We start from the raw sequence: 20598 nt of genomic DNA on the forward strand, positions 1-20598 counted from the left end.
GGCGGCGCGCGCATGATGACAGCCTAGGACTGCTGTGAAACGCCGATCTCGGTGGGGAAGCCAACCTTGGAGAGCTGAGCGCGCCGCCCGCCCTGCGCGGGGTCTGGAGCTTCTAGGGCTCCCCGCGACCCAGGGGTTCAAGCTTCCGCACTCCGCACCCCCAAACAGGTATCTCTCGGGACAACTGGCACAAGCGCCGCAAGACCGGGGGCAAGAGGAAGCCCTACCACAAGAAGCGGAAATATGAGCTGGGACGCCCTGCCGCCAACACTAAGGTTTGTGCGGGGCCTCGCCGCCCGGGCGGTCGGGCGTGCACGTGGCTGTTGCATCGCGGGGTGGGCTCCGTGACGTTTGGGCCGAGTGGCCCCGTCATGCTCCCTGTTGGGTAAATGCTAAAGAGGTTGCACGGGGACGTGCCGTGTGTGCGGGTTAAAGGGCTCCGCACATGCTGGTTAGAAAGCCGGTGTTTGTCGCGTGGGCACTAGATGTGTTTTTTTCTTGGAGGTGACTGAGTGATGAAAACAGGATCCTTAGGCCTGGCGTGGCCGTCTTGGCCACTGTGAGCCACTGGCCGATGCTGGGACTCGTCATAGTTACACTGACTGTTCCTCCGCGCGGCCGGCCCCCTTCCCCTCCGTCCCGCTGTCCTTCCTGACCCAGTGCCCGTCTCCCCGTGTTTCCCAGATTGGACCCCGCCGCATACACACCGTCCGCGTGCGCGGCGGCAACAAGAAGTACCGGGCCCTGAGGCTGGACGTGGGCAACTTCTCCTGGGGCTCGGAGTGTGAGTGGGGCCCGGCGGGCGTGGGTGGGGATTCGCACCAGCCTTCCTCCTGAGACGGTGGTTCTAAGAGCTCCAGTAAGTGCCTTTAGCAGCAGGTCCAGGGCCTCCACCCAGGACTGAAGTTTCTCCTGCAAAGACCCTAAGGCGGTGGTAACGAGAGCTTTCTCTCCAGCCTGTGCTCAGTCCTGTGGGCTCAGGGAGGGGCTGAATCTAGAGACTGATGGGCTTGGGGAAGGTGAGCTGGTGCCCTGCTGCCGGGTAAAGGCTGAGTTCCCTTGCTTCTCCTCGGGCCCTGTTAAGGCTGGGATTGGGGGGCCAGGCCAGTTGGCCTTTGGTTGGCTCTGCTTGATTCTGAATTTCTCCTGCGAGCAGGTTGTACGCGCAAAACGAGGATTATTGATGTTGTCTACAACGCATCCAACAACGAGCTGGTCCGCACCAAGACCCTAGTGAAGAACTGCATCGTGCTGGTTGACAGCACACCGTACCGACAGTGGTACGAGTCCCACTACGCACTGCCCCTGGGCTGCAAGAAGGGGGCCAAGCTGGTGCGTGTTTGGGGAGCCAACCTCCCTGTAGGGTGGGGGGAGGCCAGCCTGATTGATTCCAGCCTTCTTGTGATGAAATTCTGTCCAGTTCTGCTACTGAATGGAAAGAGAAGAAAGCCTTTAGTGCTGAGGAAGGCAGAAGTTGGGATGTGCGGGGTTCGAGGGTACCGTGACAATCCTTCCTCATGTTAGAATTTGGGGACCCCCAGCTAACCCATCTTTGTCTCCTTTACTCAGACTCCTGAAGAGGAAGAGATTTTGAACAAAAAACGATCAAAGAAAATTCAGAAGAAATACGATGAGAGGAAAAAGAATGCCAAAATCAGCAGTCTTCTCGAGGAGCAGTTCCAGCAGGGCAAGCTTCTTGGTGAGATGGCTGTTGCGTTGGGGTGGTGGGTCACGAGCGATGGTGTGCCCTCTGCGTTTTACCCTTGCCTCGGTCCTTTTGACTGCCGGCCATGTAGTCTAGAGGGTTCACCAGGACAGTTTCATAGCAGCAGCATACAAATCACCATTTGGTCAACCCATCAGTGGGAAGCTAAAATTGGAAATGGTGGGCAGGGGTCCACAGGCCTGAGTGAGCAGTATTCTGAGAAGTGAGTGCCCAGGCTAAGGGGACTGTCTCAGTGATGAAAACTTTGTCCAGTTCTGCTACTGACTTTAAGTGATGATAAAGTATATCTGAGGAGACAACAGGTTTCATGCCTGCCCCCCATGCCTGAACCAGTGTATGCTTTTAAGGGCACATAGTTACGGGTAGACCGTATTGCTCTCTTGCTAAGGACCACATACTCTCTTGGCAGCATGCATCGCTTCAAGACCAGGTCAGTGCGGCCGAGCAGATGGCTATGTGCTCGAGGGCAAGGAGCTGGAGTTCTATCTGAGGAAAATTAAGGCCCGGAAAGGCAAATAAGTCCTCTTCCCTTCTGTCTTAGCCCGTGTAATAAAGGTGTTTATCCTAGGTTCTGTGTCCACATCTGAATATTTGATCAGCACTCTATTAGAGTACTCTAAATCCCTCTCCCTGGAGGGCTGTACATCAATATAGTAGAGGGGGGCCCTGGGCAACATGGATCAGTGGTTAGAGCCTCAACCTGCACACTGATTACTTGTCAAGGGCACCTACCTGGGTTGCAGGTTCAATCCCCTGCCTGGGTCAGGGCACATGCAGAAGGCAGCCAATCAAAAATGTGTCTCTCTCACACTGATGTTCCCCTCTGTCCTCCCTCCCTTTTCGTTCTAAAAATCAATGGAAAAAATGTTCTTGGGCGAGGATTTTAAAAACGTGTAGCAGGGGGAAAGTAGTGACATGTGGCTTGCTGGCCAAGCAAAGACCGTATAAGGGAGGTATTACAGCACTAAGGCCCCCACAGTATTGATGCATTGACCGTGATAGTAACGTGAAGCAATATTGCTTCTAAAGTTGGCTCCTTTAGAGATCCTGTACTCCTTGAACCTTGAGTTTAACATGTTAAGCGCCAAGCCTGTTTTGTCTTCCGGATGGAAAGTACAGTGGGGCCTTGATTTACGAGTTTAATTCGTTCCGTGACAGAGCTCGTAACTCAAATTACTCGTATGTCAAATCAGTTGTGAACGAGTGAGACACGTGATGCTGGGCTGATGTTGTGGCGTTCACTGTGACGTTCGCTGCGCCAACTAGCAGTGGGGTATCTGAAGCTGGCTCGTAACCCGAATTTTAGCTCGCAACTCAAAGCAAAAAATCGGCCGAGAGACGGCTCGTATCTCAAAAAACTCGTTAGTCGGGACACTCGTAAGTCAAGGCCCCACTGTATAGTGTCAGTCACCAGTGACTGACTGGGCCCTTAACGTCTTAGTGGTCTAAAAAAATTTCTGGCCCTGATCAGTTTGGCTCAGTGGATAGAGCGTGGGCCTGGGGACTGAGGGGTCCCAGGTTCGATTCCGGTCAGGGGCATGTACCTTGGTTGCGGGCACATCCCCAGTGGGTGTGTGCCGGAGGCAGCTGATGTTTCTCTCTCATTGATGTTTCTGATTCTCTGTCCCTCTCCCTTCCTCTCTGTAAAAGATCAATAAAATACATTTTTTAAAAAATTGTTCTGCATTGTTGAGAGCAGGTTCTATTTTTCTCTTAAGCCCTAACCCCTCCCCCTAAAAAGTACGTAAGGTTGCCAGTGATGTTTTAGTTCAGAGAGAGAAACAGAATCATTGATCGGCTGCCTCCTGCATGCCCCCTACTGGGGATCGAGCCCGCAACTTGGGCATGTGCCCTTGACCAGAATCGAACTGGTTACCCTTCAGTCTGCAAACTGATGCTCTTATCTACTGAGCCAAACCAGGTAGTGCCATCACCAGCATTTAAATGCAGTTTGTGTTTATCTTTCTGACTTTAGCTAACACAGACCTACTTACACCTGCACTTTGATGTCAGCAGGTTCGTCTAATATCAAATCTTGCTTCAACCTGTTATGTCACCTTGACCATTCTGGTCACTTTTTTGTATCTTACTCGTTTTCAATGCTGCTTCTGCTGTCCCCAGTGCAACCCCAGCAATCAGGTTATTTTAAAACATTGGGTTTTTAACAAAACCGCTTCCCATCTCAAAATCCTTACTACTGTGGAACTCCATGTGACTGGTCCCTTTTCTATAGTGCCTACCATCTGGCTTTAATTTATGAACAGTTAAGATATCCACATGACTTTCTCCAGGCCTTTGCTCTGTCTAGTGAGTTCTCTGATCACAATTTTTAAAAATATGTTTTTATTGATTTTTTAGGGAGAGAGGGATAGAGACAAACATTGATGAGAGCCCTAGCTAGTTTGACTCAGTGGATAGAGCATTGGTCAGCCCTGCAGACCAAAGGGTTCTGGATTTGATTCAGGTCAAGGGCACAAACCTTGGTTTCAGGCACCTCCCTGGCCCCCAGACCATTGTCGGGGCGTGTGTGGGAAGCAGCCAATCTCTCACATCAATAGTTCTGTTTCCCTCTCTTTTCTACTCTCTGTAAAAATCAATGGAAAATATCCTCTGCTGAGGATTAAAAAGAAACATCAAGCTCTAACCAGTTTCCATCAACTTTAAATTGGATCAGTGGATAGAGCATTGGCCTGCGGGACTTAGAGTCCCGGATTTGTTGGGGTCAAGGGCACACGCCCTGGTTGCGGAATCAATCCCCAATAGGGGGCGTGCAGGAGGCAGCCAATCAATGATTCACCATTGATTTTTCCCTTCCTCTTTAAAATCAATAAAAATATATATATATATATATATTTATATTTCTTTATTGATTTCAGAGAGGAAGGGAGAAGGAGAGAGAGAGAAACATCAATGATGAGAGAGAATCACTGATTGCTGCCTCCTGCACACCCCACACTGGGGATGGAGCCCGCAACCCAGGCATGTGCCCTTGGCCGGAATCGAACCTGGGACCCTTCAGTCCGCAGGCTGATGCTCTGTCCACTGAGCCAAGCCGGCTAGGGCAATAAAAATATATTTTTTAAAAATAATAAAAGAAGCATGTATTTCTCCATTAATAAAACATCGCTGAGAGAGAAACATTGATTGGCTGCCTCCTGCACGCACCCTACTGGGTATTGAGCCCGATACCTGGGCATGTGCCCTGAAAGGGAATTGAACCAGCAACTTGGTTCCTGGGTTGATGCTCAACCGTTGAACCACCCGGGTTAGGCTGATCACAATTTGAAATTTCAGTCCCCTCCACACTGCTTTGCCCGTTTTTCTCATCCCTTTACCTGGCATAAAATTTTTTTATTTGCTTATCTTTTTTTGTCCTCAAAATACAACTCAAGGAGCAGGGATATTTGTTTCCTGCTGTGTCTCCAGTATCTGGGAAAGTGCATGGCCATGCGCCACACACTCGAATACATGCTAAGTTAATGAGTTCCTGAAGACTGATCCAATTTATTTAAAGTTGATGAAAAGTGCAAATACATATTTTATGAGTCAAATGAGTGCAAAATCCAATTGATTCATCAACTTGGCTAACTTGCAAATTTATGTGAACAGTCACTTGGGAAAGAGGAGCCCCCAAAACCAGGACAAAAATAAATCAACCCAAACCTCTAAAACTGGTTCTCAACCTTCTGGCCCTTTAAATACAGTTCCTCATGTGACCCAACCATAAAATTATTTTTGTTGCTACTTCATAACTGTAATGTTGCTACTGTTATGAATCGTAATATAAATATCTGATATGCAGGATGGTCTTAGGCAACCCCTGTGAAAGGGTCGTTCGACCGCCAAAGGGGTCGTGACCAACAGGTTGATGACCGCTGCTCTAAAAATCTTACCATTGGCTCTGGGGAGACCTAGCCTCCACCTTCTTACCCAGTGAGAATCTTCATGTACCAACTTAATAGTTACTGAGAGCGACACTCCACACTTTGCCTTTCCTCTCTTTGGGGAGTGGGGAGGGAGGGAGCGGGGGGTGGCTTCCAGTAAAGACCAGAAGACCTACTAGACAAATTCAAAAAGCTATAAGCACTCCTTTGCCTTTTCTAACTTGAGCTCTGCAAGGCATTGATCTTCCTCTCCCTGCATCCCTTCCACCTCATCCATCAATAGGACCAGTAGGTTCTAGAGCCTCCACTGTCTTCACAGATGACCGTTCTTGCCCTGGAGCAAGGCTACCTCCCCCTGAAAACCCAGCAAAAACTCACACCTTCCTTAGTGAATGGCTATGGAGAGGTGCTGTTGTCCACATTGTAGATTTGGTCACGCAGCAGGAAAATAGCAAAACCAGCATTCTGATCGAGTCCATAGACTAATGCCACCGGCTGCACTCAGCCTCTGCCTATGTACTCCTGCCTCCCCTCTGAGTTCTGGCATTTGCCTCCTTGGGCATTATGATCAGCTTTGATATTCACGAATTTATTTACTGGAGGCTGATCCTAGAACACAGGGACCTTAGAGGAGCTCAGTTTAGCAATGACTCCAATCTAGTTCTCTTAACCATGAACTGAGTGCTCCCAGCACAGCAGTACCACCATGGGGATAGACAACTTTCATCCCTTAATTAAAAAAAAAAAAATTATATATATATATAGAGAGAGAGAGAGAGAGAGTCTTTATTGATTTCAGAGAGGATGGGAGAGATAGAAACATCAATGATGAGAGAGAATCATTGATCAGCTGCCTCCTGCATGCCCCGCACTGGGGATCGAGCCTGCAACCTGGGCACGTGCCCCTGGCCGGAATCAAACCTGGGACCCTTCAGTCCACAAGCTGCATTCTGTCCACTGAACCAAACCAGCCAGGGCTCATCCCTTAAATTTACCCACTCTCCACATTTGGTTGGTGGGAGTGGAGAAAGGCCTGGCACAAAGTGCAGATGCTGGAAGCGTGGGCTGGGTGGTGTGTGTATGTCTGCCTTCACATCTGAGTTTAATCAGCCTCCAGCGCAGATTCCCAAGCCCTTTATCTCACCGCACAGCATGCCAATTCAATTTTAAACGATTGTAACTGCACAAGTGATAAATATATTCTCATTGTAAACAAAAAATTGAACATTACAGGTAAAGCAAAAGTGCCCAACACATACTCTGATCCATCTTCAGAGTGAGGTTATCAGGATAGGGTATATTCTAAACATCTTATGTATGACTCAAATTGTGATCCTTGAGCTCCATTTCAGATCTACTGAAACGTTGAGAGTGGTACCTAGGACTTTTTAATGAGCCCTTCAGTCATGGTGATGCTTCCTCAAGACTGAGAGCTGGCCTAGCCCCCACTGCCGAGGAAATGAACTGCACCGGGGCCGTAGCTGCGCCTCTGCCTCTCCATGTGTTCTTCCAGCTTCACCTCCCCACAGAGTCCATCCACCTCCCGTCAAAGTGGACACATACCCGAGCCTTGGCTCAGGCCCTTCTCTCCATCTTCCTCTTTCAAGGCGGTCCCTAAATACTCCTGCTCCTAATACACCGGGGGAGGGGGGGAGGGAAGTGGGGAGGGGCTGCCTCTGCTCAGGGCTCCTGGGCCTGGTCCTCTGGACCCGCCTCCTCCTCCGTGCAGTCCGCCTCCTCAATGCAGTCCTCGGGGTCTCCACCCTCCTCGGCCCTGGAGCGCAGCAGATAAGGGGTCCGGGGAGGTCCTCGTGTCCAGCCGAAGTTCCGGAGACTGATGGCAGGGGAGGGTGCTCCTGCACCCAGGAAGCGGCTGAGCAGCGGGGTCTGCGTGGCTGGCACCTGCCGAGCCAATGCAGGGGTCGCCTCCACCTGCAGACTCTGCTCGGGGTCGTCACTCATGCTGCGGGCGAGAGGACCACATGAGCGAGCTTCAACACAGGCCCACAGGGTGGACTTGCTTTCCAGAAGAGGGTGGGAAGGACTGAGTCATTGGCATCCCAGACGGTGGGGGGGACCTGGGCCCTCCTGCTGGGGCCACTCACCGCAGGTTGAAAGTTGAGCCCAGAAAGGAAGGCTTCAGAGACTCGGCCACCGTGGCCACAGTGTAGGGCGGCTGCACTGAGCCTTCATCCCAGTACAGGTCCTTCTCCGCCGGAGGCAGGTTCTGGTACATGTCGTCCACGGAGAGCAGGGACACCTGGGGTGGGCAGCAAGTCACAGGGCCTCCTTTCCTTCACAACAGGGCTCTGCCCCCGGACCACCACTCACCTGCAAGTTGCGGTCAATGAGCTGGTTGGTTTCAAAGTCATCATCATCCTCGCCAAAGGGGTTGATGATCTGTTCGGCCACCTGCAGGTTGTAAGACAGTGTTTCTGCTCATTTCTCTGTCCCCAAAGTTGGGATGGACCCTGGGTTCATGTCTCTACAGAACACGCTGGCATGACCACCCAAAGTGCCCACCTTGAGCCAGCCAGCATAGAAGAAGAACTGCAGCAGAGTGGTGAGAGGCACATACATGTCCAGGTCCCCCAGCGCTGGCCCCGGGTCCTGGCCTGGCTCCAGAGGTTTGGCAGCCCCTGCCTCTGGCTCCACAAACTGGCGGCCAACCAGGGAGAGGGCAAAGAAGGAGTATACTGCTATGGTCACCACCTGGAGAAGGGAAGCCTGGCTGAAGGGACGGGAGAAATGCTGTCCCTGTCCCTAAGGGCCTGCGGAGGGGGATGCATGTGGGGGTCCGACAAGTCATGAAAACATGTAGCAAGGTATGGCAGCACCAGAGAGCACGGGGTCATCTCAGTGTGTGTCCAGGGAGGAGGAGGCCTCAGCTGTTCAATGTCTCACTAGACTGAACTGCCCCAAGGCAGGTTCCATCTCTAATTCTTCTCAGCGCCTCACACAGCACAGGACAGACAGAGGGACTGGGGAGGCAGAGGCCGTTACTTGGGTGTAGACGAGAGGGATGCTGATCCAGTCGTAGTGAAACAGCATGCTGCACTTGGCTCGGTACTTGTTCAGCTCCTGGTGGGAAGCAGGAGGAGGAAGTCGGTGACGATGAGGAGTGAAGAATGTGGAGAGAAGAGGGGAGCCCAACAAAAACTGGGCCTGGGACAGGTCTGGAGGCTCATTCTGCTCTCAGAGGTGTTCCCAGGCTCGGGTGCCTGTGATGGGAAGCAGTTTAGCAAAGTAATTGTAAGCACAGAGCTGGAGCCAGATTGTCTGAGTATGATCCCAGTTTGCCTAATTCGTTGTGTGACTTGGGCAAATTTCTTTTCCACTCTCTGCCTCAGTTTCCACATCTGTGAAAGGGGGTGGTAATAAAGGTACCTACCTCAAGGATTGCGAGGGTTAAATGAGTTAATATAAGTACAGTGCTTCCAACAATGTGCAGTACCTAGCTGGCACGATGTAAGTGTTAAATACTAAAATTATGATTCCAATTTGCAGAGCTAGGGGAAGGAGGGCACATGGGCCTGGTGCTAGGCTGACTCACTTCCAAGAGCAGGCAGAGAGCAATGTCATCACGGATTCGCCCATCGCTCCGGGCCTGGGCCGCCAGGTTGGTGAACCAGACACAGGGGACCCAGTACTTGTTGAAGTCAGACTTCAGGCTCTCAAACTTTTTCCTTTCTTCCTGAGACATGAAACCTGCAGAGATAAAGTGGATGGAGCCTAGACTCTGCCTCTAGATGCTGGGACCCTGGAGCTTCCCCTGGGGGTCAGACCTCCCCTCCCAGGAGGCACACGCACCCGCATCCACCACGTGCTCCATGGTGGGGAAGCGCTTAAGCACCCGGGTGCTGACCGAGCGCAGCACTAGCACGGACGCCAGGTTGGCATAGCGGACAAGGGTGCGGCGCAGCAGGCGGCCCTGCTGGTCCCGGCCGTGCACGCTGGCCGAGATGACGCACATCAGCTGGTCTGGCAGCGGGATGCTTGTGTACTGGGCCCACCAGCGGTTCACCACCAAGGTCACGTAGAAACCTGGTTGCCACCAAGGGTAGCAGGGATGGGAGGGAAAGATGAAAGGCCTGGGAGTCAGCGTGTCCTGCCCCTCAGCCAGAGCGCCTGGTCCAGGGCAGGTTGAACCAAGGCAGAGGGAAGGACACATTTGGCTCCGGTGCCCTGCCTCGCTGTCAGGAGGACACCCTCTTCCTCTGGTCTGACCACGCTGGGAGGAAGGAGGGCAGCCCTCCTCAGGCAGAGAAGCGGTGGTTCAAGGCCAGGCGGTTCACGAGCCCTGCTTCCCATGCGGGTGGGAATGGGGTGTCATCTCTCCCCAGCTCCCCTCCAGTACCCAGAGGTTGGTGATGCCAGCCAGCAGGTAGCTTGGGCCTTGTTTGGAGTGAGGGTCCAGCAAGTGATAGACAGGGCCTACCCCCCCTGGAAATCCCGGACCCGGCACACAGCTCCCATGCCTCTGAGCCTGCTCTGGTTGGTCTCCGGGCTGGGCTACTGGGGTAAATCTGACCCTCCGAGCTGTCAACCCCACCCAAAGGTCAGGGAAGAGGGTGAGGATGCCAGGGAGAACCAGAGGATAGCCTTACCCAGGACAAAGGACAAGGGGATGAGGTCTGCAGAGCGGTTGCAGTATCGGGCCACCTGGGCATACACGAGCCTCTGCTCCTGGGTCAGCAGCAGCCTGGGAAGGTTCGGTGCAGGCCCGGGTTAGAGGGAGGTGGGCAGCCTAGTCCCCCACAGACCAGCCCTGAGACCTCACCCTCGCACCGGTAGGTGATGCTGAGCAGAGCGTACAGGACAATGAAGAGTAGGAACTCCTTGTAGAGGAGCTTGTAGATGCTTCCCCTCCAACGGAGAAGCAGCCCGGAGAAGCCTCCGAAGCGGGCCTCCGCCACTTTGAGGGTGTACGAAACCGTCATGGCACTGGTGGCCTGGGGAGGAGGTCACAAGAGCTGCCCCCAGAGCTGTCCCTTTTCCCCAGCAAGCCTTCCCCTTAGCTTGCCTTCGTCTCATCACCGAGCTCAGTTCCCCAGGCAACCTCCTTCAGCGGTGGTCATACACACCCAGCCTTCACCTCATGTCAGTGGGCAAGGTGGGGGAAGCTGCCAGGGACAAAGCACAGCTCACCCCCTCCCCCCAGAGCTCAGTGGTTCGGGGTCATGCCAGAATGGGCGGGACAAGGGAGAGCTGAGATCTAGGCTGTCTCATACCTGAGGCTTCCCAGGGCTCCTCTTGCACTTGCAGGCCTAGGAATAGTCAGATCTTGAACCGCTGAAGACAGGAGATGCAACTCGTCCAGACCCTCCACTATCCCTTGGGGTCTCGCTCTCCAAGCTGGTCTCCTGAGGCCCAGGGCATTCTCACCCCCACCCCATACCTGCCTACCTGCTCTGGGCAGCAGCCAGTGTTGAGGAAGGAGAACTGGGCCAGCGTTCACCTCACACACACTTAAGTACCTCCTGGGCTCATTAAGTTTGACTGGACTGAGGTTATCATTGATGGATTGAGGCTGTCACCCGCTTCCTCTGGGCCTGGGAACTGGATATGTCTCCTACCGCTGCAGGGCTGGGCTGGCCTTTGAACGGCAGAAGTGCCATCAGCACTGACCCCACAGCTCACACAGATGGCACCATGTCCTTGAAGTCAGGATGAGAGGGATTACTGTCCCATGCTGGCCCAGGTGAGAAAACAGATGCATGATAAATTGTTACAATTATAACAGCTGCTGATTCCAGAGCACTGACTAAGTGGCAGGCCCTGAGCCCAAGGCAGAATCACCCTCTGGCAGAATCCTCATTGCAACCCCAGGAGGTAGGAATCATCCCCACCTCACAGACGAGGCTCCAAGAAGTAAATGACTTGCCCAAGATCACACAGCTGGGATGTGTTGGAGGCAGGATTCAAAGCTAGAGCTGACGGACTTCAAAAGCTGGAATTGGCCCATCTGGGCCTAAACAAGGGCTGGCACCCTGAAGCCAGGGTCCTGTCCCCGGCCACACTGCCAAGCTTCTAGTCCAGGCTGGGGGGAGAGGGTGGGGCCTGGCCTGGCCCTTCCCCGCTCCCCTTCCACGGGCTGATGAGACCACAGACCTGGGACTCAGCCCTAGAGACGCATCCCCCTTCAGCCGTGCCCAGCATCCTGACTCCTAGGGAACCTAGGATCTGGAGTGGCATTTCCACTTCTGGGCTTCAATTTCTTTGTCGTTCAAACAGAGAAAATAATACCGGAGACACCAGGTCAATTGTCCACCCAGCACCAAGTCACCCTCAGAAACACAGGAGTGGTGGCCCCTCTTCTGGCCTGTATTGGGGAGCTCCTTCCCCCACACTGTGAGCTGGTTCCCACGCACAAGTGTTTGCTGAAGAGGAACCTTGGGAGTCAGACAAACCTGGGTTTGAATTCTAGCTCTCTGTAACCTGTACAAGTTACCTACCTACCCTTGCTGAATCTGTTTCCTCTTCTGCAAAACAGGATCAATAACACTGTCCTCACAGGGCAACTGAGAGTATCAAAGAAATGATGCCCAGACAGAGCCTGGAGCACTGCGGGCATCTAGCCCCGGCTGCTGTTCCCATGAAAAGCCAAATCTGTTCCCTTTGGTTTCCACCTACTGGTCCACTGTGGCATCCCAGAACCAGGCAATCCTTCAAAGATGAAGAGACACAACTTTCCCCTGATGCCTCACTAGCCTGTCCCCAAAGCCATGCAATGCCAGGGCCTGGCTTCTAAGCGGGATACCAGTACACAAGGCCCTCTGAGATGCCCTGTCTCACCCTTACCAGCCTCTACCAGCTCCTTCTCACTGTTCCTTCACCAGCCAGCTCAGAGCACCCTCTGGGAAGCCTGTCACGATTTCCCCCAGGTCACGCCTCAAAACCCTCTAGGTTTCCTCCCTCCTCTTGCAGCAGGTAAACACACTGGTCTGCGGTCTCCCCTCTGGCACATGAGATCCTTGAGGACAGCACTGGATCTGATTCATCTCGGTAAAGCTGGAGAGGATTTGAACCAGGCAGCTTTTCCTTTCTTTTTTCCTTTTATTTTTTGTCCCTTTTAACATGAAAGACATCTGATCCACCTCCCTCTTTTCCATAAACCATTCCTTGGATGAGCAAGGTCTAGAAACCTATCATGGCCTGACTAGGGCCCAGTGAGATGTCAATATGAGGAGAGAACAGGACTGGTGTGCGTGTCCATCTCAGAGGACGAGGTACCAGCTCGGGGCCTCTGGCCATCGTGGCCAGGCAGCCCTTTCCCAAGCTGTGATCTGTGGCTTTCCTGGAGCATTCGGGGCTGCTTACCACTGACAGAGTTTCTTGTACCTGGGAAGCCAGGCTCCAGACTGGAAGAGCTCAGTCCCTGCGGTCCTGGGGCCCCTCTCTGACTGCAGACCTTGAGGGCAACCCCGCTGGTTGCATTGCAGTCCTCCACCCCACCCCCTCTGTGGCCCTCACACTTCTGCCCGTTACCAACTCTGGATCGCTGGCTGCGGATTTCCCACAGAGCCACCAATGGGGCACAGGACCTGAAGCCTCACCAGAGGACGGGGCTGGTCCCCAGGCCCCAGCCAACCCCTCCCTCCTGAGTTGGCTTATCTCCCTGCCCAGCTGCTGACAGGTCCCTGGGTTTATGGCCTTTTTTTTTTTTTTTTGAAGGAAAGAAAGCCCTTTGGTAAACGATACATACACACCGAGCGCGACATCTCCAGCTGCTCCCATCCTGCGCATGGATGCCGTCTTTCTGCCTCCCAGCAGCCATCAGTGATGGCTTACGCTGGTCAGTTGGTCCGTGCCCCCCAGCCTAGGCTGGCATACCAAGCCAGACCAGAACCCACCCAAGGAAGGTGTGTCTATGAAATCCCTCACTTCTCAGCCCAGTGAATCCAGCCCCCTCCTCCAAAACTACTAGAGGTCCAAACAGCCCAGTGCCTTCTCCCACTCTGGGACTCCAAGCAGGATTGGACACACACACAATTTTGCCAAAATGAAAGCTTGTGTTTACTCTGCACCCTGTACAGTAACTGGGAAGGAGGTCTGTTTCATGTGACACCCAGGGGCCAGGGAGAGGGGGGAAATGGGGAAAGTGGGTGAAAGGAGAAGAGAGGGTGGGGTGGAATGGGGAGCAGTGGTGGCTCCCGGATCTCTACAGAAGAAGCTCAGAGGAGGGGGGAGTGGGAAAAGTAGGGGGCCTCAAGGATCCTACACGCCCCACACGGGATGGAGCCCGCAACTCAGGTATGTGCTCTTGAACGGAATCGAACCGTGACCTCTTGGTTCATAGGTCAACGCTCAACTACCGAGCCACACGGACCTGGCCTGAGGTTTCTTTAAAGCTGAATCCAATAGCCCCTCCTAGGTCCTAGCTTTACTTGGCATCTCTCATTCTTTTTCTTTTTTTTTTTTTTAATATCTTTATTGATTTCAGAGAGGAAGGGAGAGGGAAAGAGAGTTAGAAACATCAATGATGAGAGAGAATCATTGACTGGCTGCCTCCTGCACGTCCCCTACTGGGGATTGAGCCCACAACCCGGGCATGTGCCCCTGGCAGGAATCGAACCTGGGACCCTTCAGTCTGCAGGCCGACGCTCTATCCACCGAGCCAAACCGGCCAGGGCAGGCATCTCTCATTCTTGCACGACTCCCTTAGCCTCTGTGACCTGACACTTTTAAGAGATTTTTTTTTTTTTAATACGGAACACTTCAGCCCTAGATGGTTTGGCTCAGTGGATAGAGCATTGGCCTGCAGACTGAAGGGTTCCAGGTTCAATTCCGTTCAAGGGCACATGCCCGGGTTGTGGGCTTGATCCCCAGTGGGGCTCGTGCAGGAGGCAGCAGATCAATGATTCTCTCTCATTATTGATGTTTCTATCTCTCCCTCTCCCTTCTTCTCAGAAATCAACAAAAATATATTTTAAAAAAATATGGAACACTTTACGAACTTGCATGTCACCCTTGCACAGGGTCATACCCATCTTCTCTGTATCATTCCAATTTTGGTACATTATTAATTTCGTAATTAGTGCTGCCAAAGTGAGCACTCAAGAGTTTCTTTTTCTCCCCACTGTATTTTTAAAATTTTCCCCTAAGAGATTCTTGACTCTGAGCTGCCAAGTGGGCAGGGAATGTGGTGGACACGTGCTCACTAAGGACAGCGGGCCTGACAGCATCCTCTGGGGGATGGAGAGCCAGCGAGCTCAGTAAAGCCTCAGCAGGGGCAGAGTTTGTGAGAGTCCTGGGGGAGGAGAGAGGACACTAGTAAGAGAGAGATGGAGACAGAGTGGTGCAAGGACAGAGAACCAGTAACTCCTAGAAAACAGGCAAAGGCCAATAGTAGAGTCAGGCATCTTGGGTTCAGACCTTGGCTCTGCCCCTTGGTAGCTATGTGACCTTGGGCAGGAAGCTTAACCCCTTGAGCCTGTTTCCTCACCTGTGACATGAGGATCACAATCATATCCACATCGTAAGGCTACTGAGATCCGTCAGTAAGATAAATGCACAGCCCAGTGCCTGCTCCACGGCAGGTGTGTAAGGTCCATCAATGGCAGCAGGTGTTACACCGAGGGAGGAGGCGAGCAGGCTGCCAGGCGCTTCAGTTACAGCATCTGGAGGATCTCCCGGGTGTCCTGGCTCCCAGCGGACGGCTCAAGAACCTCATTAACCTCCCGAGGGGAGAAGGTAGTGAAGGGAACAGAATATGCCCAAATAATAGAATACCCCAAAAATGTCACTTTGGCATATTGATTCCTTTGAGCTGCAGGCATTTGAAAAAGAGCAAATGCAGGGAGAGGCTGTCCTTGAACTTCCTTTATCTGCCTAAAGCCAGATCCTTCAAAAGGAACTCAATGGTCATAAGTCATCTCATATCACCAGAGAGGAGACTAAAAGTCTATATTACATCCAGACAAACTCTGTCACAAGCTATCATATCTCCCACCCATTCTTCCATGGCCCCACTCATCTTCCTAGAAATCACTTACCCTACCCTACCAGGCGTATATTCCCCTTCCCCTTTCCCTGTTAAGATGGTATTTACACCTGAATTCTAAGCCACATGAGAGAGTTACTCATTTTCCCTTGGGTATATCCCATGTATACATAGTGATACATGTTAATAAACTGTTTTTCTTTCTTCTCTTTTTTTTTAGTCCTCACCCCAGGATATTTTTTCCATTGATTTTTAGAGCAGAGCGAGTGGAAGGGAGAGGGAGAGACAGAGAGAAACACCGATGTGAGAGATACACATGGATTGGTTGTCTCCCACATGCCTCCGGCTAGGGCTGGGAGCCTATAACCGAGGTATGTGCCCTCGACCAGAATCCAACCCGGGATGCTTCAGTCCGCAGGCCGATGCTCTATCCACTGAGCCAAACTGGCTAGGGCTGTTTGTTTTTCTTTTGTTAATCTGTCTTTTTGCTAAAGAATCCCATCTGAAAACCTAAGATGGGTGGAGGTAGTTTTGACTCCTCTATGAAGTCCTAACCCACAGTACTGTAGACTTGTAACTGTATTTGGAGACAGGACCTTTAAGAAGATATGTAAAAAAAAAAAAAAAAAGAAGAAGAAGAAGATATGTAAGTAAGTTAAAAGGAGGCCTTGACCCCACCCAGCATGGCTCAGTGGTTGAGTGTCCACCTATGAACCAGGAGGTCAGGGTTCGATTCCTGGTCAGGGCACATGCCCCGGGAGGGGGCCTGCAGGAGGCAGCCAATCAATGATTCTCTCTCATCATTGATGTTTCTAGCTCTCTCTCCCTCTCTCTTCTCTCTGAAATCAATGAAAATAATTTTAAAAGGGAGGCCTTGAGGTGGGCCCAAATCTGATCTGATGTCTTTTTAAATTATTGATTGATTGATTTTAGAGAGAGGAAGAAAAGAGAAAAAGATCTATGTGTTGTTCCACTTATTTATGCATTCATGGGTTGATTCTTTTTTTTTTTTAAATTCTCACCCTGAGGACATGTTTCCATTGAACTTTATTTTATTGTTAAACTTATTTTATTTATTTATTTAAAATATATTTTATTGATATTTTACAGAGAGGAAGGGAGAGGGATAGAGAGTTAGAAACATCGACATGAGAGAAACATCGATCAGCTACCTCCTGCACACTCCCCACCGGGTATGTGCCTGCAACCAAGGTACATGCCCTTGACCAGAATTGAACCTGGGACCCTTGAGTCCGCAGGACGGCGCTCTATCCACTGAGCCAAACCGGTCAGGGCTTATTTTTATTTATTTTTGCTAATCCTCACCTGAGGATATTTTTCCATTGATTTTTAGAAAGAGTGGAAGGGAAGGGGAAAGAACAGAGAGAGGAACATCAATGTGAGACAGACACATCAATTGGGCTTGGTTGCCTCCCGCATGCGCCCCCACCAGGGCCAGGGATTGAGCTTGCAAGCGAGGTACGTGCCCTTGACCAGAATCAAACCTGGGACCTCAGTCCATGCGCCAACACTCTATCCACAGAGCCAAACCAGCTAGGGCTCCGTTGAATTTTAGAAAGAGAGAGAAACATCAAGTGGTTGCCTCCTGTATGCGCCCAGATCGGGGATTGAACCCAGTAGCTAGGTATGTGCCCTGACCAGGAATCAAACCCAAAACCTTTGGTGTAGGGGACAATGATGCTCCAACCAACTGAGCAACCAGACCAGAGCTCACTGGTTGATTTTTAAAAAAAATATGTATTTTTATTGATTTCAGAGAGGAAAGGAGAAGGAGAGAGATAGAAACATCAATGATGAGAGAGAATCATCCATCAGCTGCCTCCTGCATGGCCCTTACTGGGAATAGAGCCTGCAAACCTGGCATGGGCTGATGGGGAAATTAACCGTGACTTCCTGCTTCATATGTGGAAGCTCATTGGTTGATTCTTTATTTTTTTATTGATTTCAGAGATGAAGGGAGAGGGAGAGAGAGACAGAAACATCAGTAGTGAGAGAGAATCACTGATCGGCTGCCTCCTGCACACCCACTACAGGGGATCGAGCCCGCAACCCAGGCTGAGCCAAACCAGCTGGGGCATTGGTTGATTCTTGTAAGTACCCTGACGGGGGGATAGAACCCGAAACCTTGGCTTATTGGGAGGGTACTCTAACCAACTGAGCTACCTGCTCAGGGCTCACTGACTAGGGTCTGTATCAGAAGAGATTAGATTAGGACATAAAGAAAAAGATCACGTGAAGTCAGAGGGAGAAGACTGCGTCTGCAGTCTCGGAGGAAATGAACCTTCTCAATACCTCGATCTTGGACTTCCAGCCTCCAGAAAGGAAAGAAAATAAATTTCTGTTGGTTAAGACATCTAGTCTCTGGTATTTTGATATGTCAACCCTAGAAAACGAATATAAATACATTTTGCTTTATTTTCCAAAATAAAATTGCAATAACAAATAATGCCTTTTCAAACTATACATGCCTCGGCCCCATTTCCCCTGTGGATTTGTCCCTTCTAGCCCCAGCACTACCATTTCCCCCGTGGAAAGTTGTTGACCTGTAGGACAAAGATCAAACTCCTGAGTCTGGCAATGAAAGCGTTCCTGCCAAAGCCCATCTCCTACTCCCCCTCATTTGAGCTACTAGTGTTTCTCCTCCATATCTCAGGCTGTTTTGGTTTTCCCTTCAGTGGCTGTGAAGGGCAAGGTTAGAGAAGTAGGCCGTTGAGGGCCTGATGAGGGGTTGAGTGGGATAGCTATATGGAAGGAAGATGAAATGGAGATGAGACTAAAGGCAAGGAGACCAGCAAGGTCCAATAGCAATAATCCCAACCGGAGAGACTGTGACCCAGATTAGGGTGTGGGGGAAAGATGAGTGAAGTGGATAGATTTCAGAGATATTTGGGAGGTAAACTTGACATGTATTGGGTACTCAAAATATATATTTAAAAAAATATTTTTATTGATTTCAGAGAGAGGAAGGGAGAGGGAGAGATAGAAACATCAATGATGAGGGAATCATTGATTGGCTGTCTCCTGCACGCCCCCTCCCGGGGATTGAGCCCACAACCCAGGCATGTGCCCTGTCTGATGGGGAATGGAATCCTGACCTGGTTTATAGGTCAATGCTTAACCACTTAGCTGGCCAGGCTAAAAAAATATTTGTTGACATTCCTGTTTTTTCTTTCTTTTTAAAGTGAATAGAGCTTCAGCCTGCAGTCTGAAGGACCCTAGGATAGAATCAATTCCTTCCCATCAAGGGTACATACCTCTGTTGCAGGCTTGATTTCCCAGCCCTGGTCGGGGTGCATGCAGGAGGCAACCAATTGATGTGTTTCTCTCACATCAATGTTTCTCTCTCTCGGTCTCTCCCCCTCCCTTCCACTTTCTGGAAAAATAACCTCGGGTGAAGATTAACAAAAAATAAATAGCCCTAACCGGTTTGGCTCAGTGGATAGAGCGTCGGCCTGCGGACTGAAAGGTCCCAGGTTCGATTCCGGTCAAGGGCATGTACCTTGGTTGTGGGCACATCCCCAGTAGGAGGTGTGCAGGAGGCAGCTGATTGATGTTTCTCTCTCATCGATGTTTCTAACTCTCTATCCCTCTCCCTTCCTCTCTGTAAAAAAAATCAATAAAATATATTTTAAAAAATAAATAAAAGGAGGACTAGTTCTTTTTATTTTTATTGATTTTAGAGAGTGAGGAAGAGAAAGAGAAACATCAATGTAAGAGCAATACAGTATGTGCCCTGACCAGGAATTGACCCTGTGAACTTCCAGTACACAAGACAGCACTTCAACCAACTGAGCCATACCAGCCAAGGCCTGACTGTTCTTTCTAAAGTAGGCTCTTTGGTTACTCCTCTGTTTACTTCCTTTATAGCACTTTTCACAGCCTGCAATTACCTTATTTATGTATTTGCCTGTTGTATGTGTCCATCAAGCAGATTGTAAATTAAAGGAGGACCGTATTCTTGCCCAGCCTCATTGAGACAGTGCTGGGCACCTGCTCCATAAATCTTTGAGAACTGAATGGCATAATAATTGACTGATCCTATAGAGCAGTGGTTCTCAACCTTCCTAATGCCACGACCCTTTAATGCAGTTCCTCATGTTGTGGTGACCCCCAACCATAAAATTATTTTCGTTGCTACTTCATAACTGTAATTTTGCTACTGTTATGAATTGTAATGTAAATATCTGATATGCAGGATGTATTTTCATTGTTCGCGACCCACAGGTTGAGAACCGCTGCATAGAGTGCAGGCAGAAAGGTGAGGAGGACACGGCCAGGAGGAGACTAAGACAAACACTCCAGAGGGGCTAGGACCCCACCTCTCTCTGCCTCTGGCCCTGGGAAGGGTCGGCATGTACCAGGGCTCGAGGGGCCCAGATGGCCCCCGGACCACCTGCCCAATTGTCCATTGCTAGGTTTGAGAAAATCCAATTCCTATTCTCCCCTTTCTGGCCTTCTGGCGGCTGACTCAGGGCAGTGGGGGTTTCCAGAAAAGGGAAGAGGGGACCCCGCTGGAACCCTAGATCTGCCCCTCGCGTGTGGAAGTGGGTAGCAAAAGCTGTGGCCTGGCGCATGGTAAAAGCCTTGAACACCAGGTCTGTTTGACCCCAAAACTCAGTGTGGCAGCCCCACTCTACCCACCTCCTTTTGCGCAAGCCAGGCTCGGCTCGGGAGTATGCAATTCCTCCCAGGCCCGGAGGGGGGCAGCACTGGGCTGCACCTGGGGGCTCTGGCCAGGGACTTAGGCATTTAAAGGGGAACGTGGAAGACACGGCAGGGTGAAAGCAAGCGTCGGGGTCTCCTCTTCCCTTTTCTGGAAACCCCCAGTGCCGTGGGGAAACTCCCCAGATGCCCAGAACTCACTCTGACTTCAGCATAAACCCCGAAGACGGGGAAAGAAATGGGCGCCCAGTCCCCAGGGCGGGTGGGGAGGGGCGGAGCGGAGGCTGGCCCCACATCCTGGAGGAAGCCACGTGGTGACCGGCTGTATGGCTGCGTCTTTAAGGCGTGAGCAGGAGGCGGGG

At 51.3% G+C, this 20598-nt stretch overlaps 2 protein-coding genes across 2 annotated transcripts in view; one reads left to right on the plus strand and one right to left on the minus strand.

Annotated features, from left to right (window-relative positions):
• RPS8 (ribosomal protein S8) overlaps nt 1–2294 on the plus strand; it is a 2592-nt gene extending 298 nt beyond the window's left edge. Inside the window, exons 2-6 of the mRNA XM_005881243.2 lie at nt 169–275; nt 685–784; nt 1157–1332; nt 1570–1699; nt 2136–2294. Of these exons, the coding sequence (XP_005881305.1) occupies nt 169–275; nt 685–784; nt 1157–1332; nt 1570–1699; nt 2136–2245 (623 nt within the window). The 3' untranslated portion in view covers nt 2246–2294. The remainder of the gene's footprint in view (nt 1–168; nt 276–684; nt 785–1156; nt 1333–1569; nt 1700–2135) is intronic.
• Nucleotides 2295–7168: 4874 nt separating this feature from the next.
• BEST4 (bestrophin 4) lies at nt 7169–10598 on the minus strand. Its single transcript, XM_005881244.2, has 9 exons — nt 10399–10598; nt 10218–10312; nt 9421–9654; nt 9164–9318; nt 8614–8691; nt 8134–8322; nt 7942–8022; nt 7716–7870; nt 7169–7573 (listed from the first exon to the last, which is right to left on the minus strand). Exons 1-9 carry the CDS (start codon nt 10548–10550, stop codon nt 7291–7293), a joined length of 1422 nt encoding a protein of 473 aa, XP_005881306.1. The 5' UTR covers nt 10551–10598; the 3' UTR covers nt 7169–7290.
• Between the last annotated feature and the right edge of the window lie 10000 nt (nt 10599–20598).

This window comes from Myotis brandtii, unplaced genomic scaffold, assembly GCF_000412655.1.
Source record: "Myotis brandtii unplaced genomic scaffold, ASM41265v1 scaffold674, whole genome shotgun sequence".
Taxonomy (NCBI): Eukaryota; Metazoa; Chordata; class Mammalia; order Chiroptera; family Vespertilionidae; genus Myotis; species Myotis brandtii.

What these genes read in the sequence shown, in the direction of transcription:
- BEST4 (XM_005881244.2), bottom strand. Translation starts at nt 10,550, where the DNA reads ATGACGGTTTCGTACACCCTCAAAGTGGCGGAGGCCCGCTTCGGAGGC. An exon ending in CTGCTCAGCATCACCTACCG is followed by an intron (nt 10,313 to 10,398) that starts GTGCGAGGGTGA and finishes GAACCTTCCCAG; the next exon opens with GCTGCTGCTGACCCAGGAGC. An exon ending in GGAGCACGTGGTGGATGCGG is followed by an intron (nt 9,319 to 9,420) that starts GTGCGTGTGCCT and finishes TTATCTCTGCAG; the next exon opens with GTTTCATGTCTCAGGAAGAA.